The sequence below is a fragment of the Heliconius melpomene genome, chromosome 19 (genome assembly GCF_056956725.1).
Source record: "Heliconius melpomene rosina isolate 202511_hmr_F chromosome 19, ASM5695672v1, whole genome shotgun sequence".
NCBI lineage: Eukaryota > Metazoa > Arthropoda > Insecta > Lepidoptera > Nymphalidae > Heliconius > Heliconius melpomene.
This window is the reverse complement of record NC_140407.1, coordinates 3384406-3400838: the sequence shown is the minus strand read 5'-3', so window position 1 is coordinate 3400838 and position 16433 is coordinate 3384406. Positions and strand designations below refer to the sequence as shown.

At 29.8% G+C, this 16433-nt stretch overlaps 1 protein-coding gene across 1 annotated transcript in view; it reads left to right on the top strand.

The window, feature by feature from the left end:
- The first annotated feature begins 247 nt into the window (after positions 1–247).
- LOC146528369 (uncharacterized) overlaps positions 248–16433 on the top strand; it is a 32524-nt gene continuing 16338 nt past the window's right edge. Inside the window, exon 1 of the mRNA XM_085203311.1 lies at positions 248–1014. Coding sequence (XP_085059437.1) covers positions 645–1014 — 370 coding nt within the window. The 5' untranslated portion in view covers positions 248–644. The remainder of the gene's footprint in view (positions 1015–16433) is intronic.

Here is a 16433-nt window from a genome sequence, read left to right as displayed (position 1 = left end):
AATTCGAACTTTCTACTACCGTAACGACTCTACTACAATACAACACAAACTAAACACAACTCTATCTATATCACAATAGAGTTTAATTTCTATGATCATTAATAGAAGTCATAAGGCGTATTCTAAAGAGGTTATTTTAAGCGAAACCGACCACGCCCCCCAATATCGCGTTTCCACACATGTTCGTTGGTATCGTCGTCTCGTTCTCTCCGCGCCGCTTATTAAAATTCCTCGGTCCATAGCGTCGTCTCTCTCACGGAGGTAGGGAGGGCCGCGGGCTGCGCCAATGCTAGCGCGGTGACGAGGGCGCCTCCACGCGAATAACGCGGTCGTAACGTATTTGCGAATTTGCTTTTGCTTGTAATAAACGATTTTTAACTCTCCACTCTCTATTGTACTCTAGTGTTGTGATGTGATATCGACTCTTACGTGTTTCTATTGCCAATTTGTTTTATTTTTTAATTGATATAAATATAGTAATAATAACAATAAAACATTTTTTTTTATTATTTCGTTATATATAACTAACAATTGTGTTATATAAAGTTGCGGTTTTTTTAAAAATAATTGTGTAATCCATATATATGCGATTCCGATGTGGAGAACAGTAAAAGTGTGAATGGAAATGATATCGAGCAGATGAGATGAAGACGTCGCTTGATTGCGAGCGGTCCGAGGCCGCGGAGACCAAGGGGCGGATATCCTTTAGCGTAGACTCTTTACTAGGCAGCAAGCCGGAAACTAGAGACACTATCGATGCTCAGAGTAATGACGCGGAGAGCTTGGACACTGATGATAGTGAAGTAGATATTGAAGATATAGAATCGAATGTTGGAGATGAGAGAGATGAACGAGAGAGTGCTAATGATCCGGATGAGAGTGAAAGCAGGAAGGTGGTGGTCCCACAGCCTTTGCTGCCGAGGCTGTACCAAGGCCCGGCGCCCGCACCGTGGCCGTTTGGAGCGTTCCCCTGGATGGCACCCAACCCTATGTTCCGAGCTGGATCACCGAATGGTAATTATTTTATATATTATTTCTATATTTATTTGTATAATTACTTAGTTTTTTATTATTTTCATTTGTTAGCAATAAATGTTTATATATTTTCAAAATTGTGGATTTTCTTATTAGAATATTAAATGTAAAGTGACATTAAAACCAAGCAGTTTCGGTAAGTATTTAACGTTTCATGTTTCTTTATATGAACATTTAATTATAAATAATCGTTCAGTATTTAACACGAGTTTCTTTTTCTTAAATAATAAACAATTTAGCATTATATGTTAAAAATACAGTATTCTTCATTTAAAAATACCTATATAGGTATTACTTATTTGTTTAATGTCTTTGTATGTTTAATGTCAATTAATATATTAATCTAAATGAGGGCGTCTAGACGTCTGCTGTTTATAATTCTACTTCATTGACTCATATACGTTAGGTAGGTAAATATTACATATAGATAGATACATGCATATTTACACTACCGTAGAAAAGGAGCTATTTAGTTTATTAAATGTGTAGTGTTTCGAACTCGAGTAGAAATCTTATAACGAAGTGTTTTGACACTAGAACGCGTGATGCTTTAAAATACCTACATTTTTTTGTACAGTACCTACAAATAAATCTAAATAAAAATATGAATTTCGATACATCTTTAGGCTGTCGTGGTCGCAGAGGCATAGCGTGCGACTGTAAAGGCGACGATTGTGGTTCGATTCCCATTTCGGAAAATTAAATATTTAATATTTTTCTATCACATGGTAGAGTCGCAACTATTACCTATATACGAATATTGTTAAGTACCATAAGATTATTAGGAGATTAGCAATAGATCATATAAAAGAAAGAATAGTAAGTAACGCACTAATGTTTTTCCTGCACACACTGATAAACTAAATAATTCGCGCAAATGCGCATAAAACACAATGTCTCGAAAATAGAGTGACGCGTGGAGAATGGAGTTTCTTAACACTAGGTTCCTTTTGCCAACTCTATGATGCTGGAAAATATGTAAAGGTTCTATTTCAATTTACTATCTATAAATACTTTTATTCTCAAAATTAGAATTAGACATTCATACCTACTTTGTAACCAGACTACCGTTTAGGCATTTAGTTAGAATTTTTCATTAAGTACAAAATAAATCACAAATTTTTTTTATTCAATTAAAATATAGTTTTATTATTTAGGGCCCATTATAATAGTTTAGAGAAATTAAATTGGCTTTATGTTAGTAAATCTGAATGCTATTTTTGTAAATATTAATTAAAAAAAGATTTTTTCGTGTTAAGAAAAGTGATACGTTGAAATTGGTGTAAAAAAATATTAATCAAATGATTTCATGGTTTTCAGTGATAGAGTTATAGAAAATTGTAGAGTAATTTGTCTACAAGCATAACGAAAATTTTTTTGTACTAGGTTCCACAGAAAACAAGCATACCTATGTCTATTTCTAATCGACAAAAAAGAAAGTTATCAGTTTAACTTGTATGTACTTAACTATATATTACTGTTGGAATTATTACCAATAACATAACAACAACACTACGTATATTTTGATCTGAATCAGGTAAAATCTAACTTTAAAAAAGCTAATAAAACAATATAATCTTAGTATTTAGCTAAAATGCATTTTTTGGTCCTACATATCATTTTCATAAATAGTGTCAAGACATTCCGTTCACCGCTCTCCGCAACTCAACTTACTTCTGACCTTATATAAGTAAGTACATATACCTATTATCTTATGTAATTCTCCCCTCTGGTCATGTAATTCTAAATCAATTGAAATCAAGTTGCTTCCATACATAACCAACGTATAACCTTTTGACTGAATAATTAGTTAATGTTTTATTGATTTGAAGTTAAAAGTAGTTGAAAAATTACGAGCTAACTTATTACAATAGAATATTCATTATAAAATTAACATACAAGGCTCAATTATACAATACATTTATAAATGCTAAATAGGTACTGGAGAATTTGTGAGAAATATACGTACTTATTTATTTATAAATGACTGTTAGATTTAATGCTGCGTTGAGTTACGCCAATTTAAAAGAAATGTCTCCAATATACTTATTTACTTATAATATATAGCAACGTATAGTACCTATATTTTACGAAATTACATAAGTATATTTTGATGTTTAATGCTACTTAATTTGTAAGGTAAAAGTTTCCATCAACTATTTATTTATTAATAATTTAATAAATTAGTAAATAACTTAATACTGCCTCAATATTTCATGAATACTTCTTTACTTTTAACTATTATTATCCAAATTTCAGCTGTTTTATTTATAATAGGTACCTATAAATTAGGCAAGAAAAAATTGTAATAAAAATATATATTTTTTTATTGTCAATAAAATATGTCTGTATATAAAATCTACTATATATACTACCTACCTATATACCTATGTATATAACAAAAAAATGCATCTTTTTCTTCACCTTTTACGTCCTTAAAAACATTGTAACAAAGAATTACTGACCTTAGTACTCGTCATACAAAAAACTCTAATTGCATATTTTAAAAGCGCACACCGCATTGTTATACCAAAAACAAATACCTAATGGTTTTACTGACCATATAGGTAATTAAAATTTGTTTTTTATAAAAGTAAATCATTTTCAGTAGTAATTAGACATATTATGATAATTAAAAAAGATAATTTAGCAACCTGCGTAACACAGGTCGCCGTGACCGCTAACTCAAAGGCAAACAACAAAAAGTTCAACCGCCTTTAACTGGTTGCCTTAGGTACCTACTTAGAATTAAGTATAGACTTATAGATTACTAGCGGCCCGGGTACAATTTCGTTCCCTTGAAGTACTTGATATATTATACACAAATTATAATTTTGGGTACGATCCCCAATAAAGGGAATCAATCATTAATTAATCATTTATTTTTTTCGATTTGGCACCACGGGTTAAAAAGCTCGGCGTTGACTTCCGCCACTCAATATGAAATGCCTTCAAAAAATTCACATTTATATTACTAGTAATATGAATCAACATTTCTAATTAGTTCTTGTAAGTTATTAAAAGTTACCGAAGGTTTTTTACATTTCTGGCAGTCAAAGACTAAAGAATGTAAACAAAATGTGAAGGTTTACGTTTATTTAACTTAAATGGAGGACAATAGTGAGAACAAATGACTTAACAATAGGTTCCAGGTTCCTTCTACCTACCCTGCAATGTGCAGGATATATTGTGAAGCTTAAAAAAAGTTTCAATTTGCTCGTCCAGAACAGAAGAGTTTTGCTAATGGACGCTAGGTTCACTTTGCTTGGAGGTTTTTCTTTTTCAGCTAGTGTTAGGTTTGCGTATTGAGTGGCAGAGCTCAACGCTCGAGAAGTTGTCCTTCTTGAGAAGCTGCTTTTTTCTATACTTTTATAGGTAATAATAATATATTTTTTTTCTAAAATTTTAACTACTATGACTCAAAACGTTGGTGCGCACTAACACGAAACAAATTTAAGTCATAATTTACTCATGTTTTATAGGTACATTGACTGCTTTTGTTAATTTAGCTTAACTTCTTTATAATTATTAATATATTTTATGAGAACACAATTATTATTTAAATTAATCTCTCTACCTTAAAGAAATACTGCATTAGCTTTTTGTTGTTAGGCGTGTACATTTGTTATAAAGTAAGCGTTTTTATTCTGTTAAAAACGTTATTTAAATAATTAAATACTTTTTAATTATCTAAATAAAGATAGATAAATCGAGTCCATATCTCAAAAACCTGCTTTAGAGAATTTTTTTTGACTCTACTTAATTTAAATCTAAATGGATAATCTAAATTAGGCACACGTGGTTGAAAGTAAATCGAGAAACTATATTACTAAATATTCCAAACAATTCCAATAATATTATTACCTTCTTATTTGTCGATTAGAAATAGGCAAAGGTTCTTTTTTTTATGAGAGTTAGACAAAAAAATCGTCCATTTTTAAACTTTATAAACAAATAATCACTCTACAATTTTCTATAGCTCTATCACCCTCTATCATTAGCAGGTTTAGTTTTTATTCCGCGTAGCAAGGTTGACAGAGGGAAGGTAGAGTTAAGACCCTCCGTTTTCCCCTTTCCAACCAATTTTCGGGACATTGAGTATTGAATGGTGGAACTCCAAACCGCGCTTTATCTACAAAAGCGGGAAAATGAAAACAATTTACAAATACCTATCCTTCAATTTTTCATAAAATCTTACAATTTTCGTCTAGTCCCCACACATGCTATATTGATTATTTTTTATATTTTTTTATAGCAAACTACACTACGTACTAACTAACAATTAATAATTAACATTTTTTTGACAGTTCATAAGTCAATACGCAAAAAGTAAATGTTATTTTAATTTTCTATATATGTACGTCTATATGTAAATTTTAATTTCAAGAGAACTATTTAAAACAATTATTTGGCAGTACGAGTTTAGCAACTAATTATATTAACAAATTAAAAGGAATACAATAGGTTATCAAAATGTCACATAGGTAATCATTATTATTTTTAGCTTTACACTGTATTTCATCCAATTTTTGAGACTAACGCTAAGAAATCTATCGCTTAGAGGTCTTGCAAAAGAGGGAAAAAAAAATAAACTAAATATAGTGAGGCATATTTAAATATAATTGCTCTACAATTCGATATTTGTATTGGGAAAGAACTTATTAAAAGTGTCATCTAGTCACGAGATAAGAGCTACAATCCACAGTTTTAATATACCAAATAGCTTCGTCCTAATGTTTAAAGAATATCTAATATAATTAAAATTAAAAATATCAAAAAATAATAAACAAAATTATAGTATAACGTACCTACTAAGTTTTTATGTACACGTAATATTTAGAACGAAAAACATAATCTTTAGGTACAATTCCACAGTTAAAATTAATTCTATGGAAATATTTTTAATGTATAGTTAGGTAAGGTTAGTTCATAAATTGTAATAGATATGACGTAAATAAACTTTATTTAAACAAATTCGAATTATTCAAGTTTTTACATGATTTTATTTGCAAGAGCAGCGAGCGTTGAATTAGACTCCATTATGTACCTACTTAACTGTAGTATAATTATGTTCCAAATTTATTTTTCACCTACGGCATGGAGCCGGTATATTAAGATACTAGCGGACGCGCGCAGCTTCGCTTACGTATTTAGGGGTGAATTCTAATAAACTATGAAACATGTGTTCAATGAAATATTTTTAAAAGTCTACATTTCAAATTTTATAAAAATCGGTGGCGTTTTAAAGATTTTTCCATACAAACTTTCAACCCTTTATTTGCACCCTTAGAGGGAGAATTCTAGAAAACGATGAAACACGTGTTCAATTAAATACTTATAAAAATCTAAATTTCAAATTTTATAAAAATCGGTACCGATTAAAATTTTTTTCCATACTAACTTTCAACCCCTATTTCACTCCTTTAGGGTTAACATTTTTCAAAATCCCTTCTTAGTGGATGTCCAGATTACGAAAGTAAACATCTGTCCAAATTCCACGTTTCTACCATTAGCGGTTACGGCTGTGCGTGCGTCTTACCTCAGTCAGTGAGGACAAGTCCTTTTATATATATAGATTAAGTTCATAATTTGTTTATATGTTTTTTTTAAATAATAAGAATAACTAATTTGGCATATTTAATGATGCTTTTATAAAATCAGCTTTACGCTGTATCCCGCACACAGCAGGGTAGTGTCAAGACACTTCGTTCCCCACTTTCCGTCGAATTCTGGAAGCATTGCGTGATGAGTGGCGTAACTCAATACCGCGCTTTGCCTCGACACCATAACGAAAAAATGGGAATATGAATTTAAATAAATATTAAATCTCTTCAAGTGAGGGTTGAACCCACAACCAGTCGATTTCACAGTCACACTTTGTGCCCCTGCGCCACGACTGGCCTCTCTGCTGCTTTCATAATTTTCCAAAGTCTCATTTTTAATATATCCAATACAATAGTCATTCATATTAAATATTTGTTATTTTATTTTTTAAATACATTTATACAAGTCCTACTTGAACAACTGCAGAACATCGCTCAGAATAAGCCATCTCACGACTGTTGCTTCCATTGTAGAGACGTAATTACGAATTAGTTACAACAAGTACTTATAACAAAATAAATAACCCACTTGTGATTTACTTTGAAACTCCTGAAGACTATACAGATTATTCTTAATAGCTCATTTACTTCTTTTCTCTGTCTTCTCTTCTTACTTCTCTTAAACTAAGTTTTATTATACAATTTTTGTTAATTATATACATTTTTATTACAAAGTTACCGGAATAGACGCTCGATGGATCAAAGGTTAATATTCTCTTTGTATTTAAATATTTTTGTAGATCATTAAATTAACCTATTCAAATTGAAGATGGTAAAGTGTAATTTTAAAGTGTTTTTCGATTTAACATTGCATATTATTTAAATATAACATCGTTAGTTATTTACGTGTAAAACGTTATCTACGTTACTAGGTATAATAATAGATATTATTATATACATAATTATACTATACTAGGGGACGCGCGCAGCTTCGCCTGTTTATTTGCATCCTTAGGAGTGAATTCTAATAAACCATAAAATATTTTAAAGAGTCTCAATTACAAATTTTATAAAAATCAGTGGCGATTTAAAGATTTTTCCATACAAACTTTTAACCCCTTATTTGCACTTTTAGGGGGTGAATTCTAAAAAATGCGTCTTACCTCAGTCAGTGAGGACAAGTCCTTTTATATTTATATAGATATCTAGCTGCATACGACTATTTTTTTTTTACTTTCACGTTATATTTTATATTCCGTGGGTAGGCAGAGGGAAAGAGGGAGCCTTCTGTTAGGACACTCCGCTGCCCACTTTAGGCATGCGTGTTGAGTGGTGGAACTCAACGCCGCGCTTAGATATAGGTAGATGGATTCAGGAAGTACCTAAGAAGTAAATTAAAAGTTGATTTACAAATAATTAAAATAATTCATTGCCCTGAGAATCGAACTCATAACCGTCGCGTTTACAGACAGACATCGTACCGCTGCTATATTCATAATTATATTTATTGTGATTTACGTAAACCTCAATAAATATAATTATGCAATTTTTAATTAATTTAATCAATTTACACAAATAAATATTTTATTAATATTCTGTTTAATTATACCCTTATATGCATATTACCCATTAATTATATATGTATGTTACTTAATATAGCACGTATATATAAATATATAGTCTATTTTTAATATCTTTATTGAAACTTAACAACATATTTTCATTAAATGACATGAAATTACTGTTATTTATTTTTATTTTAATATTAATTTGTTTTTATGTAGATATTTTTTAAAAAATTAACAAGATATTTACGAAATATTGAATTAATTTATAGAACATCCTTGGTACAATACATTTAAGTCTCATATTTTATACTAAATATTATTTAATAATATATTTTATATGACTAAATTTAAATATGAAAATGTCATAAAAAATATCATAAATAGTAACGAGAGTTCCGTACAAAAATTGGAGGTCTGGAGGTTATTCTGCAATTCAGGCTTAACTAAACCGCGTGAGGCGATAGCTTAGTGTCTGTGCGCGCCATTCTCAACAAATGGCGTTTTATTTTACAATGATAATTTTATTATTTATATTGTTTGAAAAATCACTTGTAATTCTTAGCTAAATCTCTTTTGTTTTAATTGTATTAGACTTTTATAGAGTAGGTAAAACTGTCTTTTCATTTTAAATGGTGCTGACAAAAACACTGTATAATATTTTTTTTTTCATAATATTTTTTTGTAAAATACTATTTTTTTTAATTAAAAGAAGACTATATACGTATACCTACGTACCTATATATTTATATTTAAAATAAACAATCACAAAAAACGTCCTCTATTTCACTTTTATAGAAGTACCTGTATATGAACGTAATTTTACGTTCTAACATTAGCCGCATCTTTTTTGTGCCCTATAATAACAATGCAACGATTTGCTATAAATTGTTAGTGATTTAATGCTTTTATTTTTAGCTTCGCGCTATATCTTTCATATTGCAAGGTAGGCAGAGGGACCCTAGTGTTAAGACACTCCGTTTAGACACAAAATATTGTGTCTAAAAGTAGACTAAAGTAGTAAAATAGCTATTTTACTGAATGGACGGAGGCTTTAGTTTTCAATAGATTAAATTTTAAATTAAATTTTAAAAAAATGTTATTAAAAAACAAAAGCAATTCTAATTAGTAAATAAGTAGATAACGGTCTAGTTCGAGCGAGCGACACCGCAAAACAGTGCTAGTGTTTAATATTTTGCGTAATAATATATTAAAAATAATAAACGTATTATAATGGATTCGTTATCGAGTTCAACCGAGCGTGTTATATTAATTTATTCCTAATCGATAAAAGTAACGAATCAGCTCAACCGTATTGATTTATTATTTATGCTGCAATCGCATTATATTGTTTTACCATAGAGTATTATATTATTATTTAATATATTGTTCTATATAGTATATTTATTCTGTAGCCCTATTTTTAAAAGCTTTTTTTCTTCTCAATATCTCTTATAAGCATTCTTTTAAAAGTAATTTATTGAAAATATATATTTTATAGTCTTAATAATTACGTTCTAAAGAATGTTAATAGGTAAATAAAATATTATTAATTATAAAATTATCAAAAGAGGCAAAAACATGACTCGACACGAGAAAGACGACATATTGATGTTATTTTTCATCTCCATGTAGGTAAGTTAACGTTTCAAATTGTTAAGTAAATATTATTATGAGGCCAGTCGTGGCCCAGGGGCACAAAGTGTGACTGTAAAGGCGAATGTTTGTGGGTTCGATCCCCACTCGAGGAGATGAAATATTTACTTAAACTTATATTTCCATTTCTTCGCTCGGTGAAAGTTCTGCCACAACACGCAATGCCTCCAGGATTCGGCATAAAGTGGGGAACGGAGTGTCTTAACACTACGCTCCCTCTGCCTACCCTGCTGCGTGCGGGATACAGCGTGAAAGTGAAATAATATTATAAAATTCCAAAATCATCCTATCCTATATCTTATAAAACAAAGTCGCTTTTCGTGTCTGTCTGTTGTTTCTAACTCTTCTTCTTCTAAACCACCCAACGGATTTTTATGCGGTCTTCACCATTAAGTCGAGTGTTTTTCGTAGAAGGTTTATATATAGTTTATTATTTGTACATTCTTATGTAAATTAACATAAATACGATAAATGCGTATAAAGTCCTACCCGTTGAGACACTTTCGCGCATGCGCTGCTCTAATGGTAAATACTACATGAAAAAAATGTACTGGAGTATTGTTCCTCTTAATAAGATCTACAAAAAAGTCCGCGAGAGCATATTCGTATCTTTTAAGAAAAACGCGTAGTGATCATTTTTCTGTCTAAAAATAATAATTTCAATATATTTTTTATTGTGAGGGATATTTTTCCATAATGGTATTAATCCTTATCCTTTAAAATACTTTATTAATTTTCTACGTTAAACGAAGATAAAATTTGCTTTTTACAATATTTCGAAATAGTCATTTAACTATCTAAAAATAGTCATTTAAATATATTATAATAAGTACTTGAAAAGATTAGTAGCACAGATTTAAAATTACGGTACTTACTAAAAAATCCTTGCTGTGTAAAACAATTGGAAAATCCTTATTGAAACTACAAAAATGCGGGTTGCATTAGGGTTTAATTAATTTTCACATTATCTTAAGTGCTTTGCAAACATACATTACATGAATAATCAAGTAGTTAAAGCGGGCGAAGCCGCAAGAGGGTCGCTAGAGGGTGCCTATAAATAAATAATTTGATATTTTTTTTTTATTAATTAATTGTGCGAATTGTTTAGTATTAGACATTTTTAGAAACCCAACGTTTTAAACACTTAGAAGTAGTCCGTGGTCACTGGTAGACTGACCTACATTGGCTATCAGTGACCACAGACCACTACTGGTTAAAGAGTTTCTTCTAAAACCGTGTTTGTAAATATTATTAACTCTCTTTTAACTCGATCACAAAATGCTTTACAAGACAAGTGAAGAATTTTATTGATTGTTATTCAATTGAAGCCAGTCACGCTAATATAATAATAATAAAGTTGAACGTAGCATTATAAACTTTAATATTAAAACCATATGATAAAATATTGTTTGACACCGGCAAGACACTAGAGATTAGAAATCATAGAAGTTGATTAAAAAAGTTGACATTGTTGTACAATTTGTATTAAGATGAATGATGATGATGATTGAGGCCGTCCTTGCACAGCGGCATAATGGTGTGACTGTAACGCGACGGTTGTGGATTCGATCCCCACTCGAGGAAGTGAAATATTTTTTTACATTTATCGTTTCTTCGCTGTGGTGTCAAGGCAAAGCGGGACGTTGAGTTCTGCCACTCAACACACAATGCCTACAGACTTCGGCAGAAAGTGGGGAACGTAGTGTCTTAACACTGATGATATTGCTATATGAATTAATTGTCATTAGATACATAGAAAACATGTTAATTTAAAACTTAAAAATGTTTCGTCCATATTTGAATGTGGGCTTACTAGTTCAAGTATTAGGTAATATGTAGATAAATGATATAGGTACATTTACAAACCATTTAATATACTTGAACTGTAGTAAATTTTTTTTGACACGATATTAAAACCAAATAAAAATAAAAGTTTTGATTGACACTAAGAACCGTCTACATATTGTTGTAGTGACTCTACATATTTTTTTTTGTAAATATAATAAAGAATTATCATTACTATTAATAAGTATTATAATAAAGAATTATCATTACTATTAATAAGTATTAGATTTTTCTCTAATAAGTATTAGTATTTCAATATCGTAATAATAATAATAATAAATATTTTTTTAGAAACATAAAAAATTGAAGTCAGCGAGATTTTTTCGGGAAATATAATAATTAAAAAATATATAGAATCAGTTCTGAGAATGTACTGGGATTCAGTTTTTATAACAATTTATATTTAAAAATGTAAAATTTATTTCTCTTATGTAATAAAAGTATATAATTTAAAAAAACATAACATATTAATGTATACAGTTATAATTTTTTTTATTCTGCCCAGATTGTAGCAAATCGTAAGATTTGCTACAATCTAGGCAGTATAAGCAAACATAGAGAAATTAAAAAAAAACTAAACGTCATAAATCAGCCTCATCTAATTATAACTAATAATATTAATATTCTACAGTACATTCATCTGTCAATCATCGCCATCGACTGGCCCGTTCAGTGAATGAAAGGTAAAAACAAACGTAATGAAGTTTGCACCAGTCGACGTGTCTAATTGAAACTAACTTTTTCAACGAATTCTGTAGAGATTGTTAGTGAAGATCTCTCTACATTTTTCTTCAACTTTAACTTAATTGGTTGACTTTCTGGAAATATTGAAGGAAGTATCGTGGTTATTTTTATGGTTGTTAAAAATCTTTTTTTAAATTGGTATGTGATTGTAGAATTTGTCTAATGCATGATGATGTTATCTGTTATTGTCTTTAATAAAATATAACATAGTTGCAATGAGGCCTGAGGAGAATTCGGCGGAAAGGTCTTAATACTAGGTTCCCTCTACCTACCCTATGATGTGACATGAAAGAGAGAAAACCACAAGTTATACTGCAATCATTAAGAAATATATATATCCTACGGCGGCGTTTCAAAACAAGCTATTACTTTACATTAGAAAAACGAACTTTAATAAAAAATCCTTTAAGTACTTACAACGTACAGGTATTCTGTAATTACTAAAAGATAGGTATCGATATGTGGGATTTAGTTTTTTCACGTGCATATATTAGCGTCTGCATGCTAATGATATTGAATTGTTTCCTTGTATTCTCAAGTAATTTAATTTAACCAGTTTAGTTCCGTTTTAGTTAAAGCTATGTGAACCAACTTGAGTTAATGAGTGCAAATTATTGAAAATAAGTTAGGTAGATATAAATCTTAGAACTTTTTTATAAAAATCGATGTTTTTGTTTTCTTTTTTTAATAAATAAATCATAATTTTATGCTCATCTTTGCATTGTTTCGTAGAAATTTTGATAATTTAGTTCATAAACTTATGCAAAATGCCTTAAATAGGTATATTAACATTTTTTCATCAAACATTTAACTGAAAAGCTTAACAACAATAGACTGAGAGCATAAGAAAATATATGTGACCAACTACACAAACATACTTATATTATTTCTTATACATTTATATTATTTCTTCAAACCTCCAAGATAACATATAGGCAACCAATTATACTGATACAAATTATTTAGCAGGCATGCGATGCTATTAAAGTTATTAGTAACCGATCTCATGCTGGACCAGTATCGCCTTTAAAGTCGACTCACAGCTCTAGTTCATTTTACTGTGATCATGGGCACTTAGCACTTGGGTAACTTTCCAGAACCTATATGGGACAAGGATTGCTTTATATGCTGTGAGAAAATTAATATATGGTGGTTCAATGTCAGATTCGACAAATAATATGAATTATTTTTCGATTAAAAGTTATACCCTGGGATCCGGCCGTTGAATCCTGCATAAACGAGTTTTCTTAATTAAACCTATATTAATGAATAATACATGATTAGTAGAACAGATTACACCTGGGTTGCCTGGAAGAATCCTGCCGCAATCACCTTTAATTTCATTTTTTCGTAACTCGTTTTTGGAGATAATTGCACCAATACGTTTTTTATATGAATCGCACATCATTTGAAAGATAATCGCATAAGGAATTGGAAAATTAAGGGTTGCCAGCTCTCAGTCTGCCGCAAGTCTAGGGTTGCCTGGTTTAAAAATGTCACTAAATGTTAATAATTTGCACTCATGTGTTTTTTAATGAATTATATATCAAATTAAAGCTTATGTTTTTCTGAACACTATAAAACAGGGTTGCCTGGAAAATTCCTGCCGCAAACTGGGGTTGCCAGCGTTTGAAATATTTTATTCCGGTTCCGTTTGACTATGAGAATAGACGATGAAATGCGCGGTCTGCCCCATGTTTTAAAGTAAAATATTATATAATAGAAGGTCAATCTTAAAATCAATGTTTATTCTAATTGTTCACCTGTTAAATGATGATTTTAATCATATTAAGTACACGTAGAAAACTATTTAAAGATGAAATCATCCTTATTTTTCAAGTAAAATAATGAATGTATAATATTGAGTCTTTGCAAAATCTATTTTCTAAATACTAATATTTATTTAAATTACCATTTTGAAACAACTAAATTATCTAATTAAATAAATGTTCACAAATATCGATCTACTATAAGCTATTAATATACATACATATACATCATGTTTCCTTAATATAATGACATTATTTACATATAATTACATCTTGATTAACTTTCACTCTCTCTAGTCTTCATCTTGCTGTTCTTCATTTCTCTGTTCATCATATTCATCATTATCATCCATTTCTTCTTCATCTAAAGTTATATCTATGTCATCGAAATTTTCATTTGACGTATCAGATTCATCGGCGACTTCTTTATCTTCAAAAAAAAAGTTGCGGCAAGCGTTGTCAAATCAAACAAGTAGAGGATGAAGAGAGAGAGAGAGAGAGAGAGAGAGACAGAGAGTTCATTGAAATATATTTTTCAATATAATTAATTTAAAAAATATCCACAATAATGGTCACCCTTCATTATATTAAGGAAACATGATGTATATGTATGTATATTAATAGCTTATAGTAGATCGATATTTGTAAACATTTATTTAATTAGATAATTTAGTTGTTTCAAAATGGTAATTTAAATAAATATTAGTATTTAGAAAATAGATTTTGCAAAAACTCAATATTATACATTCATTATTTTACTTGAAAAATAAGGATGATTTCATCTTTAAATAGTTTTCTACGTGTACTTGATATGATTAAAATCATCATTTAACAGGTGAACAATTAGAATAAACATTGATTTTAAGATTGACCTTCTATTATATAATATTTTACTTTAAAACATGGGGCAGACCGCGCATTTCATCGTCTATTCTCATAGTCAAACGGAACCGGAATAAAATATTTCAAACGCTGGCAACCCCAGTTTGCGGCAGGAATTTTCCAGGCAACCCTGTTTTATAGTGTTCAGAAAAAAATAAGCTTTAATTTGATATATAATTCATTAAAAAAACACATGAGTGCAAATTATTAACATTTAGTGACATCTTTAAACCAGGCAACCCTAGACTTGCGGCAGACTGAGAGCTGGCAACCCTTAATTTTCCAATTCCTTATGCGATTATCTTTCAAATGATGTGCGATTCATATAAAAAACGTATTGGTGCAATTATCTCCAAAAACGAGTTACGAAAAAATGAAATTAAAGGTGATTGCGGCAGGATTCTTCCAGGCAACCCAGGTGTAATCTGTTCTACTAATCATGTATTATTCATTAATATAGGTTTAATTAAGAAAACTCGTTTATGCAGGATTCAACGGCCGGATCCCAGTCTATTATATTTTAATTGCTTTTAAAAAGGTAGTTATCAATTTGATTGTGTGCATTTTGATAAATAAATGTGAAATCGGAATGTAGCTACGTACAGCGATCAGTTGGACATTTAGAACAAAAATAGTAAGTACAGTTTTTTCTTCTCATCCTTCTAAGCCTTCAGTTCCTTTCTGCTACATCAAATTAAAGTTACTTCAGCTTCACGCTGTATCCCGCATATAGCAAGGTAGGCAGAAGGAACCTCACGTTAAGTCACTTTCACTTGCGAAACACGCAATACATGTTCTACATATAATTATGATATTCTATATAAAGCCATCACATGCCATTTCATACTTAAGGGGCTATAAAAAATCTCTTGTAAAATAAAAAATATAATAAACAATAACAATGAAATATTAAAACGTATCTAATTATTTGTAAAATGCTTATAACACATTCACATAATAATTACTACTATAGGTATTTAATTATCATTTGCTTTTTTTTATTTAATATTGTCAAACTACATACTTATTCATAATATCACAAATATTTAATTTAAATAATTTCATCTTAGATAAAACTTGCTAAGCAATTTAAAATCAAGTTACTCCATTAAAACACTATTAATTTATTAATACTCGTAAATCTACAATTTTAACAATTTCCGAGGTGAGGAAAATATATTAAAACTACTTTGCTTACTGCGGAACTCTAATAAAATATTCAATAAACTTCATATACTTACCTACTTTTATTTTTTATTATAAAAAAGGGAATCAATTTTACATTTTTAAATTATTATAAAAATACATTTCAAAATATTTCTGCCCGAATCCCATCAAAAACATAAATGTAAAATGAAAGCCAAGTTCAGTAATAAAACATATGCTTTCAGCGA